Genomic DNA, 14,202 nt, shown 5'->3' with positions numbered 1-14,202 from the left:
CTTATCCTAGCATAGACTATAGCAAATACATTGTTGGTTAGCTCATCTGAACTGATGGATGCAAAACTGTGGCTTTCTGGGACATAATTGAGATGTATGAGAGTTAAAGTCTTGCCCCATATAAGAGCCTATGATTTACAGCATTATTAGCTCACATGAGCTGAAAGCTCAAGTGAGCTTTTCTGATTGCCTGTTGTCCATCGTCTGTCTGTAAACTTTTTACATTTTTGACTTCTTCTCCAGAACCACTGGGCCAATTTCAACCAAACTTGGCAAAAAGCATCCTTTGGTGAAGAGCTTTCAAGTTTGTTCAAGTGAAGGGCCATGCCTCTTCAAAGGGGAGATAATCACAAAAATGCAAAGATTGGGTGGGGTCATTTAAAAATCGTCTCAAGAACCACTGGGCCAGAAGAGCTGAAAATTACACGAAAGCTGCCTAATACACTGCAGATTCAATTTTGTTAAAATCATGACCCCCAGGGGTATGATGGTGCCACAATAGGGGATCAAAGTTTTACATACAAATGTTTAGGGAAAATCTTTTAAAATCTTCTTCTCAAGAACCACTGGGCTAGGAAAGTACAAATTTACATGAAAGCTTTCTGACATAGTACAGATTCAAGATTGTTAAAATCATGGCCTCTGGGGGTAGGATGGGGCCATAATAGGGGATCAAAGTATTCCATACTAATATATAAAAAAAATCTTTAAAAATCTTCTCAAGAGCCATTGGGTCAAAGAAGTTTACATTTGCATGAAAGCTTCCTGACATAGTGCAGATTAAAGTTTGTTAAAATCATGGCCCCCCGGGTTTAAATTAGGATGGTGCCACAGTAGGGGATCAAAGTTTTACATACTGATATATATAGAGAAAATCTTTAAAATTCTTCTCAAGAACCATTTGGCCAAAGTTTACATTTACAATTAAATTACATTACATTTCCTGTCATAGTGCAGATTCAAGTTTGTAAAAATCATGGCCCCCGGGGGGTAGGTTGGGGCCACAAAAGGGATCAAAGTTTTACATGTGAATATATAAGGAAAATCTTAAAATATTGGCCAAGATGACTCAGGTAAGTGATGTGGCCCATAGGTCCCTTGTTTTTTCTGAGATGTATTGGGGAGTTACATAATTACCCCTTATAAAAACCCATGATTTACAGCGTTATTTTTTCTGCATACAATTGAGGTATCCCAGTGTTTTTGCTTTGTTGCCTTAAGATTTTTATTTTTAAAAATTCTTAGCACATTTTTCTACCATACTTGTTTTTAGACATACTTTCATACTAGCATTGTCATCCGGCATTGAGTTGTGTTGAGAAAAATATATAGAATACCTTTTAAAACACCATGAAGAAAACCCGAAAAACTTCCTTAAAGCTATATTATGCCATATTATTTAGATATCATTAAAGTACATGCATTTATATATATAACTATATAGGTTTAACACTTATGAACATGTAAATTATATAATTTAAATTGATCAGATTAAAAAGTTATCAGTCAGTTATTTATTTATTTATTCTCTGAGTCTGATAAGAAATACCTCATTTTGAAATATGTATGATCGCATGAAGTTGCAAGCTGAATTTAAAAAGTAAACAATTATGATGATGCAAAAACATGGATTCCATGCAAGCTGTTGGCAATAAAAGACAGTGAGAGATAAAAAAAAAAAAAAAAAAAAAAGGTTAGGGAGAACCTCTTTAAACAATGGACATGTGAAAAGGGGGGTGTGTGTTAAATTTCATGTTTAATATGAAATAATTTTTTATACATGTTGTAAATGATATCCTCTTCCTTTGTGATGTTTCTAATAATATTTTCCCCACCTGCTTGCATACATCCACCATTAATGTCAATCCTCCATAAATATTGTAAAATCACTGTTTTCTCCACACATTAAATAAAGGGACCAGTACTTCATTAATACTAATTGATAATTTGTCAAAATTGTCAAATATTATCATTATACTGACAAAATTTTGGTATCATAGTTCCCAATATGGAAAAAATACTGACAGTGTTCATTACAACATATATAAACAAATGTTAACACCAAGTTAATTTTGTTCAAACTCTGACCACCTTGACCAGGATGGCCACATTAGGAGTTGGAAGTTTTACAAAAACTCAATAAAATCATGTGATCATTGAAATTGGGTTTCACATATAAAATGAAGGGAAGATCTGCAGAAATTTAGAATATGTTTCATGGGAAAACCACAACTCTGGTGCTGAGGAAAATTAATCCAGTGAAAACTGCCTTATCTGACATCTGTGCAATATGTTTTACTGGAATGACCCTTATTTTCATTCTCATGAAGTTACATATTTTCGTTGTTTTTAACACTGTCTATTCTGACGCATATGTGTTCTGACAAAACCAAAAAAAATTCTCCCAGTGCATGTTGTATTAGATAGGTTTCACTGTAGGAAGTACAAAAGCTCAAAAGATTAGGACAGAAAATTCAAGTCTACACACATTTAATGAGTATTATATAGATATTTGTGAAGATTTTTATGCTACTGAGCAATCTACATCCTGCTTTGTTTTTTATTAAACATTTATATTTCATTGGCAGAGGCTATGTTAGATATGCATATAGAGGGAAGGGATGGCTCGTCCAGTTGTAAACTACTAAATGTTGGTACCAAACATTGCTTGGGCCTCTTGCATGGAGTTAAAAACACTCCCATGGGAAAAGATTCTGGATTTTCTTGTACATGTATATGTACCTGCACTTAATTAATAGTAGCACCATCAACATAGTATTATTCAGCTTAAGTTTATAGAGGATGTATGTTATTCTCTTGGACTAAAATCTATTGACATACAATTTGATGATTCGAAAAAATCATTCTTTTGATTTCTTTTAAAATGGACTATTGATGGACTGCAAGACTTTTATTGATGTGTACACTAACTAATTTATTGTATACACTGATTTATTGATGTACACTAATTCATTGATGTATACTTACTAATTTATTATGTACTCTAAATAATTTATCATGGACACTAACTAATCTATTGATTTACACTAATTTATTATGTACACTAATTCATTGATGTTCACTAACTAATGAAAGCTTTGCATTTTTGCAGTCTCTCTCTGATTTGGCTCGACTAAATGATGGAAGAGTCATCTGTCCCAGAACCAAAGAGATATTCCACATAGATGAAGCAGAAAAAGTATTCGTGATGTAACTGTTGTCCTCCAAGTCTTTGTTCCGTCATTATAATCCTGTGCCATTGACTATAGACACACAAATACTGACTATGATGTGTATTCCCTGGTGTGTATGGAGCCAAATGTCCATTGCATTGGTGGATACAAAGCAAAGAAATGCGATTTGTTTTCTAAGATATTTTATGCTGAAAAATGATGTATTGCTCTTCTGATTATATACATTGTAATCCGACATGGGGAAGTCTGACCCTGTCAGTTTGGTAAATGACTGAGTTTTATAAATACATGCCTAGCTTATACTTAAAGTGTTGTGTTTTGTGGGTTACATCTAGAAAAGATGGAATAGAAACTGTTTCCATAGAGCTTTACTTTGAAGAGCAGGTATGATATCTGGCAAGGGCTGATTAAAGACCTTTAAGATTCTTTGTATGCAAGAATATAAATACAATTATATATCATATTGTCATTCAAATTGCACAACTCATTCAAACTTTCGGAGAGAGTCAAACTTTTCAAATAAAAATCAATGTACATTTGTTGAATAATACTCGGAACATATCGCGAAATAAGATGGATTGTTTTAATAATTATGATGTCGCATAAAGTATTGTCAAAAATGGCACATCATCGTAAACAATACTGTATTTATGTAATGTATTATATGTAGATAAAGCTTCCTATAAACATAGGATAATCATTTTATGGAAACATACACCCTATAGAAGAATTTTGAGGAATATCATTGAATTTTAACACCGGGACAAATTTGACCCCAAATGCACTGCAAAAAATGGCATTCTATGCATACAAAGATTTTTAAAGGTCTTTAATCACCTCTTGCCAGATATCATACCTGCTCCTCAAATTAAAGCTGTGGTTTTTTGCAACTCAACTGAGCATCTTCTTTTCTTAATTTCTTCTTGCAAAAGAATGGGCTCAAATTAATACAGCTCCAAATTTATCTGTTCGTGGCTTGTCATGTTTACAGTGCTGCTGATGAAATAAACCGGAACTGACAGTGTGACGTCATAAATTAAACTTCAATGGCTGCTCTGTTAGTGGCAAGTAATTTAAAATATATGATGAATTGATATTGATTTAATCATTGAGCAAGGATTTTTGTTGGTAAAGACTGACATTTACAATATCAGTAAGTAATGCTTTATTTATAAAAGTAACAATGCGGTTAGGGTTGCTTTTCCCTTTACGGTCACCTGAGTAAACCAGGTTATCTATTGCAATTGGTCAGCGACCACCATCAGCAGTGGTGCATTGACAGTTGACCATTTTTAACTTCTTGATAACTGTCCTTCCAATTTTTTTGAAATTTGTTATGGAACATCTTTGGAAAAGGGGTAACATAAATAAACTTCTGCACCTCCGGAGCTTTAAGGTGGACAAAAAGTACCATTTTTAAAAAAAAATCTTCTCCACAAATACACATCTTTAAGAAAAAACTAAAGTAGTAAATGCATAGGGATGTAGAGCAGGAAGGCCTCGACCAAAATAGTAAATTTCATGATCTCCAGGGTAGATGTTCTAACTCCTGGGCAGGGTCAAACTTGACATAGAGTGTTTATGTGTAAAACATTTAAATAACATCTTTAATACGGTTGATACTAGATTGAAACTAAATATAATTTGAAGGCGTCATTAATCAAAATGGTAAATTTCATTATCCCAGGGTGAGGGCCAGCATGGCTTTATCACTTGAAAGTTGTTTTTTTTTAATTTTGCTGATACTGTACAAAACTGAAGGCATATTTAGGAAAAGCAGAAAGGGACATATCAAAATTGTGAATTTAGCAACCCAAGGGTGGATCCAAAATAGTCGTATAGTGTTAATGTATGATATATTGTGTAACGTCTTTCATCATTATGAACACAGGGTGTGTGTAGGTGTTTTAAAGAACATATCTTGTTTTATACTGCTGCTGAATATTAGAATTTAACCTGGATATACAGAACAGGAAATTTATTATAGATTTGATATTATCATGCATGGAAACAAATCACTGGCAATTTAAAAAATCCCACAAAGGACATTGGGTGCCTGATGAGTACAGTAAAATTCAACCTGTTTTCAGAATCTTTATTCGAAAATTAATACGGCCGGTATGTTGATAACTTGATCCCTAGTTCAGATTGTATTTGTGTCATTAGAAGAAGAGTGAATGATGTGAAAAGATTGTACTAAAAACAAAGGACAACAAATGTACAAGACAATTAGAAAAAAAGAATTCTGTAGAGAATAACTGCTAACATTCACCAGGGATGTAGAATATTTTTTCTAAAGGAAGGGGAGGTTGACCATGTGTAGCAAATTCGCTTGTTTATATTACTCATAAAGAAGTCAATGTAAAATCACTAGAGAATGGATTCCTCCAAGAAGGTGATTTGTTGTACAGACATGTCATAGTTTCATGTCATCATTCATACCTTCATCTACATGATTTGTAAAATCATTTCTACCTTCAATCAAGATCAATTAACACATGTATCAACATCGATTACAGAGTAATATGATTGGTGGTTTTGAATACAATGGTCCTTTTCTTTCTCTTGCTTCTACCTTAACTATATGGTTTGCAAATCCATGAACAGGATCAGTTCACCTGCTATATTTGCCGTGGATTTAAAACTCTGATTCTCTATCATTAGACAGTATAGCCAACATCTAATCTGAACAATGACAGTATGTGGATTTCCAAACTTAAGATTTAGTATTGCTTCTTGTTTTTTTTCTTTTTTCGCCTCAAATTCTTCTTTACCGATTGATTGTTTGGTGTTTTAACGCCGTGTTGACAATATTTTAGCTATTTTACGGAGTTTAACTAAGTAAATTATAATCGGTTTTTAAGAGTTTTGGGGGGGAAATAGGAATTAAACAGCATAGATATACAGTATATGTAGCATTACTATCTTTGAGACATTTTGCATCTTTTGTCACCTTTCAGTACTTTGATTAATATTTGTTTATAATCTATTACGATGCCATTCATTCCATAAAATGTAAGATGGTGTGAAATATTTGTAATATTATTTTTAACGTAATAAAGGTCAAAGTACCAGCTTTGTGTCAATCATTTCTCTTTCAATCGATGTCATTTATTCCGTTGAATATCTGACGGTTTTTGATATTTGTTATATAATTTATTACGGAATAAAGGTCAAAATACTATGTTTTGCGTAATTCCTTTCTCTTACAATAGAAGTCGCTTATTCCGTGAAAGAGTTATCGTGTTCAAATAGTTTACAAAAGGGTATTCTATGCACGGTCTACGAATATAACCGTGATACTTGCGAGTCATCCAAGTAATTATACATAAATTATACATAAATCCGATTATATATGTATATAGGTCCTCAGTACCTCTTGCTTGTCGTAAGCGGCGACTAAATGGGACGGTCTTTCGGATGAGACCGCAAAAACCGAGGCCCCGTGTCACAGTAGGTGAGGCACGATAAAGATCCCTCCCTGCTCAAACGTTGTAAGCGCCGAGCATAGGCCAAAATTTTGCAGCCCATCAACGGCAATGGTGACGTCTCCATATGAGTGGAAAATTTCTCACTCGTATGGAGACGTCGACGTCACCACGCGTAAAGAAACCGATTCACGGCTGTCAAGTCTGTATGCTTCAGCTGCGCCGTAAATTTAGCACTGCACCGTATTGGCCTTCAGGTTGTCTCCAGTCATTGTGAACTTGGCATGTTTCGCTAAAACTGACGCACAATGCGATAACATTCTGATTTTTTAGGCTGGGGAAACTTTGGTATCTTGAATTTTTATTTGCACCTCCCATTTTTCACATCCTTACAGTTCAAAGCTTGAATATTTACACGTCTCAGAACGCCAAATTTGTCGAGAAGTGTCCTTTTTCTCCTATTCAACTTGCGCACTCTTATAAAGAAAAATAACTCCCACTAAACAGTAATGTTGGTGATGTGGGATACAACACCTTGCCATTCAGTACTGCGTTATCTGGAAGTTGTCGCACTTTGAATAGGGAGGATGTAATCTCTGGTATAATTATTTGGTTATTGATGTAGTCATGTAATTAGCTTACCAGTCAATATTCAAACAACGGGGATTATTGTATTCTACCGTATTTGGTCTTCATCAATTATATAAACACAAACAATTTAATACACGGACAATGGTAACGTAATTAGTTATTCTAAATCTAATGCTGTATCTGCCGTAATCTTTGGATATTCTCGTAGAATTGATATAAACGTGATTTGTTTCAAGCTATATAAGTTAATGCACTCTATGCAATTTAACTCCATCGGATTAAAGAGTAGTCAAGCTTTTGCAAGAGTTGCACACAGAAGCGTGGATTGGTGGTTGGCGGGACTCATTCAGCGATAAAAGACGGTTAGATGGAAACGGGGAAAAGAGAACCACTTTGAGGAATGGAATTTCATGTTTAACCAATCAATACGACTACATAAAGTAAACGAAATCCAAATCTACCATGGACTAAATGGGGCGGCTCTTCACAGCCCCGTAGGAAACAATTTCACTTGAGAGGGGGGGGGGGGGGGGCACCACACCAAAGTAATTTACGACAAAAAAGTTATATCGACAAAACCATTAGTAAAAAGATAACTGCATAAATAATTAAATATGTGCAAGCATTGAGGTGTACGTCATGTACATAAATCTAATTATGTACATAGAACCTAATTAGTTTCCCAGAAAACCCCTCAACTTTAATTTTAAGTTTTGTTTGTTTGTTTTTTTTGGAAGGGGGGTGTTAAGGATTTTTTTTAATCTTTTTTGTTTTGTTTATATCTTTATCATTTTGTTATCAATCATTTCTGAGTCATAAGGTATTTAGTACTCAGTAAACAAAGTACCAAAATTAGTTTGAGAATTTTGAGGATCTCGGCAAACAGACTTTTTTCATTTGAATGTCTGAAAAATTCAACCACACTTGGTATATCTGGCGTAAAGTCTTTTGGCAAAACAGTCTTTAACATAATAAGCTGGCAGTGAAGATCCTTTGGCTTCAAATCTGTATCATATAGGGTCGTGACAAAATTGAATTCTTCTTCAAACGTTTGACCTGTGCAAGCCTTAATTACGAGGTTTTCAAGATTAACATAAGCTTTGTAACCTGGTTGGTCAAATCTATATTTTATGCCAGCTAAAAGCAGATCTAATGCTTCGTAGAAATCTTTCCTATACATATCTGAACACGATGAAAAAGTATGTGCTGCTGTCCCAGCATCAAGTTTACGAGGAATTTTGCGTTTTCTAGGAAGAACAGGATCATCGATGTTCATCTGTTTTGCTTTTTCAACAACTTCCTCGTAAAACTGAGTGAAGATTGTCTCATCTCGGAGACTTTGCAAAGCACTCATTGTCGTTGATGCCATTCTTTGACCATCACTCGCCGAGAGATTTGGAGCCTGCAGAGCCCTTGCCAAATTATCACTATAACGTAAAAGTTTTTCACTCAGTAAACACCCAAAGAAGAAATCAAACCTGCACATATAAGCAGCCACTCCCCTAATTCTGTTTCTCATTTCTACCTCACGCACGTATTGGAGGCTTTCATCCCAAACATTTCTTAGAATTTCATAGTTTGACAAAATGCTCAAAAATGTGTCGGCTTTTATTATCCATCTTGTGGGGCACAAAACCCTTATTCCCGCTGACGTTTTTCTAGATTTTGGGCATTTTTAAATGTATTTAAAATCATCTCCCTTCTTGGAGATTCTTTAATCAACTTTGTTATATCCTTTGCAATGTCCAGGGTGTCTCTAAGCAACTTACATTCCTTAATAGAATCACTGCAAGCTAGGTTAAGAGCATGACCATCACAGTGTATGTAAAGGGCTCTGGGTTCAAGTGCATGAATTTGTGTTGCAACACCTGTCTTTGAAGCAGCCATGTCATAACACTGGCCTCGTACTTTGTTGATAGGCAGATCGAACCTCAAAAGGGCATCTTTAATTGCTAGGGTAATTGAATTAGCCCCAATGTCAGAAAGACAGTACATCCCTTATAAATCTTCACGAGCGGTAAAATTTTGATCAACCCATCGAATGCATAAAACAAGTTGCTCTTTGTTGGAAATATCTCGTGTTTCGTCTGCCATTATTGAAAAGAATTCAGACGATTTGATGAAAGCAACAATTTGTCGCAAAACATGCAACCCCATCACCTGCAAAATTTCATTTTGTATATCTGGAGCAACATACTTATTTGTCTTGCGTTGTAGCCATTCCTGAAGCTGAGGATCGCGTTTAGCCTGTAGCATGAGAAGTTGATTAAAGTTCGAGTTTTTCTCGTCTTTGTCACCCCGAAGAGCAATTCCTTGTCGAGCAAGAAACTTCAAAATGTTTGTTATTTTAAGCAAATTCTCTCTGTTAGACTTCTTCTCGACTTCGTGCGTCTTTGAAAGACATTCTCCAACATCTTTAACCTCCTCCTTTATCGTAAACTCCCTTTCCATTGCCTCTTTATGGCAATAACTTTTCTCGTGTGCGGCGAATTTTGTGGTTGCCTTTTTCCATATTTTAAAACCACTTGATATGAAAGCTTTTTCTTTCTTGTGACAACTGAGAGTCTTCTTCTGAAATGATTTTATGCAAGGAAAACAGAATACAACATCTTTGATTTCTACATAATGTAACCAAGACCACCGATCAAACCAGGAGGCATTGAAAGATCTCTTCTTTTTTTTTACCAAACTTTTTTGCTGGAAAGAAAATATTCCGTGGCTGATTTGGGGTACTACCGATCTCTGGTGTATGCCATTTTTCATGTACAACCTGGGCCTTTTGAACTGGTATTTCTGAGATATCATCTTCTGAAGAAGAATCAATAAAGGAAGCAACCTTAACATGTTTGTCTGTTTCTTTGTTTGCAGTCCCCCCCCCCCCCCCCAATTTACCTGTTTTAATAGACTCCTCATTTGTGTTAGACTCCAAGAGCGGGGAAGGACTATCTTGTGATTGTTTTGGTTCAGATAAGGGATGAGTTTCAGAATCCTCAAAGGATAACCTCGAACGCTTTGAAAGAGGTTCCTCATGCTTGTGAATACAGGCAACAAAATGATTAGGTGTCCAACCATCTATTTTTGTAGCAATTGTTTGAGTCCACATGATGTGGATAGCATCCTGATATTCTTTAGCATCAGCACGGTCAAGAGGAACAATAAGCTGATTATGATCTTGTCTGTTTACACCAGGATTTTGCACCTCGGGGAAAATCGACATGATTGGTTTCTGCAAAACGTTAGAAGCTACGAACATATGTAAAAGGCTTGAATAGTAACCGTTCTGTGTTGTTTTTATTGTTTCCTTTTGTAACGAAGCAATCAAATCACCAGTAATTAAACACTCTTCTGACAGGGAACTTTCAAAGACATATTGAAGTGAACTTTTGTTTGTGGACATGGTCACAAGTGTTTTCATTCGTGTAGCGCTTCAGGTTTGAAACAAGTTCAAACACAATTCGTACCCTCATTTCCTTAAAATTGTCCTCATGTCCAAACACAAAAAAGAGAGAGTTTTGAATAAACAATTCCCATCACCATATATCTGAATCGGGATAAGCTCAGAAGGAGCATAATTTGGATAAAGCTCTGAGGAAACAGCATCTTTTCGAATATTCGAAGTTGGGATATCAGGTATGCTTGTTGGAAGAGGATATTTCTTAAAAATTTGCCCTTTGAGTCTAACAAGAAAACTTAGTGCTCCCCATCCCTTTTTTCCTGCATTCCTTGCTTCTTCGTGCACTTTTTCGAAAAATGCCTTCTTTCGTCCGTCTGGGCATACATTGTGAAGTATAATCAAAGTTAAAACTGTGCGGAAGGTTGATCTTACACGATACGATAGTGTCTACTCCTGGACCAAGAATGAAACAGGTCTTGACAGCCTGAGACTTTACAAGCTTTGAAAAAGTTGTTACACGTCATGACCTACGTCACATTGGGGGTGTTACGTCACTGATAAATAGTACTTCACACATTGTCGGGTTTACCTTTACCATAAAAACTGTGATGATAAAAAAAAAGTCAACAGTTCATCATATTAGCTTTACAAAAAGATTTTAAATATATAAAAACGTTGAACTGGTATTAGGACAGTTGGGCATAGACATTTTTGTATCAAGACGAAGTTTCTATGAACAAGCTATCTAATGAATTATTAGACCTTGAAAGTTAGTCAAGGTCACACATATTAGATACCTTTTGATCAGTCGTCCCTTGCGAGATTTTTTCACTCGTATGAGTCGTCAACAAATACCGGTTAAGGACTTTAAACGACACTAGTGCCGGGCACTTGGCAATGGAACAGTCACTACATATCATAGGTTTGACGCCAGATGCGGAGCTGGGAACGAGAACCGAACCATTACCTCATGATTACGACCTTTTGGATGATGCCCTAAGAAATGTTAAGGCATTAAGTGCTTTTCATTGTTTTTATTTAAGCTAAAGGACAGTCACACTGACTGACTCTGAGTGTCATTGAATTAAATGAACTTTCTGCTTAAAAATAATTATACATTAGACTATATGTGAATTTTACTATATGAATTTTTTGTACGCCCCCCCCCCCCCCCCCGGTTCCGACGGCCATGCTTCAGATCGCAAAAACCGAGACCCCTTGTCACAGCTGAGCACTGGTACGATAAAGATCCCTCCCTGCTCAAAGGCCGTAAGCGCCGAGCATAGGTCTAGAATTTGCAGCCCTTCACCGCCCATGGTGACGTCTCCATATGAGTAAGTCGCCTCCTACGACAAGCAAAGGGTACTGATAACCTATCCTGACCCGGATCCCTACGGGATTGCTTTAAATACATGTATATCGTAAACTTAGATTGATAATCAGAACTTTTAAACTTTGTAAACAATAACATACCGTGCCACAAAAAAAAAAAATGAATGAATGAATTCTCTATAATGAGCTTCTGTCATAATGTATCACCCTACTGTTTTTTGTGAAACTTTCAGTAAATTTTGATCCTTAAAAATGGAAAACAAAATGGGGGGGGGGGGGGTCGTAAATCAGTCCCTAGCGCTCGGCTCTTAAGTAGAGGAAACGCAGTGTCAGTGAGTATGAAATCGATTTTCTTATAAAATGCACAATATTTCTGCAAAAATTACAACAAGCCTACAAGCTGAATGATAGAGCTGCGATTGGACGTAGAGCTTCCGTACCGCAAATCCATCATCAACACAGTCTGAACTAAGTACGAAAACGATTAGTTCATTATGGATTTAGTAACCCGTGTGTTATTGTTAGTTAAATTTTCTTCACTTTGTTTCCTTCGGTACATGCTGGAAGTTTGCCTTTTTAAAAACATTCAGTGTTAGGATTGTTTGTGTAGTCGTGTGTAATTTGAAAACATGTGATTGGAGACCATCAACTCAAAATGGGCCGCCTCATCACAAAACAACAATTAACAAAACTAGATATGACAACCATCATTAGGCTCATTGTGGAATGGATAAGCACAAATGCACAAACGTCATGAAAACATCAAATCATCACAAAAACATAAAATTTGTATTATGAATAAGCACAAATATATAATATATGTAGTTGGACATCCAACTCAACATGTCAAACATATCAAAAGTTGCATCACAAAACAACATTTTAAACATTGTAATAGCCGTAAACGAGGTGCACATTAGTTATATACATGTACATTGTAGAGTACAAGTTCATGGTTGGTATGGCTGTGTAATATACATGTATAGTGAAATATAGATAATAAATAGTTCAAAGTCAATGTAAAATTATTCCAGAATAGTTTCACTCTTCCATTGGAGTTGGGGTGCGACGACAGCGCCACTTGCAAGGGCCATAAACATGGCATTGCAATCGCCACCAATGGAATGCCCAACATTGGTGATGGCGGCAGGACCCTCAACTCCAATGGTCACCGCAAACCAGTTGTAGTGTTGTAATGGGATTAAGGTGGAAAGTCAATGCCATTACAGTCAATGAAATATTGAATTGCACCTTGAAAGCTGTTCAAAAGCAAGTCAATACCTAGCTGGGACAAATGTACCCCATCAAGATCAAACAGGTGTGGTGATTTTGAGCTAAATTGTGGGTGTTTTATGTAATGACTGACTAGAATTTGATTCCTTCTCTACTTATGCTATTCATGGCTCTAACATTAACAGAAAACGTCATGAGAATCTAGACAAGGAGGAAGACCACACTACTGAGTGTTGTTACATGGAACAAACTTCTGACAACTTGTGGTAATACGATTCTGCAGCAAACGCTCTGTACTTGTCTGGCCAACATTGGTTGCTCCGCAGTGAATTATGAAACATTGAGGAGGATCCTCTAAACGTAACACTGACAAAACGTTTGGAACAATATCTTTTCATGCCGCTATATCGCTGCCACCAAATGGAAATATTTTGAAGGTTGAGATCAGGGTTTTCAGGGGCAGGAGTTTCAACAGTCTCGTTTAAAGTCAGCATTTTGCAAATTCTATGGTCGTTATAACGATTTAGTTTGCCAATAGAACGTATCATTGGGTCAAATGCTACCTGACGTGTTTCATACCAATTGCTAGGCCGTTCTTGGTACACTGATTTTGACTACGGATAACTCCGTTTACCTGATCAAGATGTGGGGCTCACGGCGACAGGGGATGCTTACTCCTCCTCCTAGGCACCTGATCCCACCTCTGGTATATCCAGGGGCCCGTGTTTGCCCAACTCTCTATTTTGTATTGCTTATAGGAGTTATGAGATTGATCACTGTTCGTTATCTTCACATTTCATCAGCCACCCCCCCCCCCCCCCCCCCCGAGCCTTGAAACCGCAGTAAACGTGGCTGCTCTCTTGACAATGGAGGATCCAACGATCCATACTCAGGATATATCTAAAAATGCTTGATCTGTGTTAGCTAGGTAGATACTTACAATATCACATGCAGACACACGCAATAATGGCATCAGGTATTTAATGAATATATGTATGAAACAGTGTTAACTCCATCGCCCTGATGCTTG

The 14,202-nt window shown here is 36.3% G+C and overlaps 1 protein-coding gene across 2 annotated transcripts in view; it reads left to right on the top strand.

Annotated features, from left to right (window-relative positions):
- The window catches only part of LOC125657982 (E3 ubiquitin-protein transferase MAEA-like), a 24,736-nt gene extending 21,240 nt beyond the window's left edge, over positions 1 to 3,496 (top strand). For both annotated transcript variants that reach the window (XM_048888970.2, XM_048888971.2), the window contains exon 9: positions 3,113 to 3,496. In XM_048888970.2, the coding sequence (XP_048744927.1) occupies positions 3,113 to 3,214 (102 nt within the window). In that variant the 3' untranslated portion in view covers positions 3,215 to 3,496. The remainder of the gene's footprint in view (positions 1 to 3,112) is intronic.
- The last annotated feature ends 10,706 nt before the right edge of the window (positions 3,497 to 14,202 follow it).

Source organism: Ostrea edulis, chromosome 9 (assembly GCF_947568905.1).
Source record: "Ostrea edulis chromosome 9, xbOstEdul1.1, whole genome shotgun sequence".
NCBI classification, from domain to species: Eukaryota; Metazoa; Mollusca; class Bivalvia; order Ostreida; family Ostreidae; genus Ostrea; species Ostrea edulis.
The sequence above is the reverse complement of the archived record's forward strand: the minus strand, read 5'-3'. Positions and strand labels throughout refer to the sequence as shown.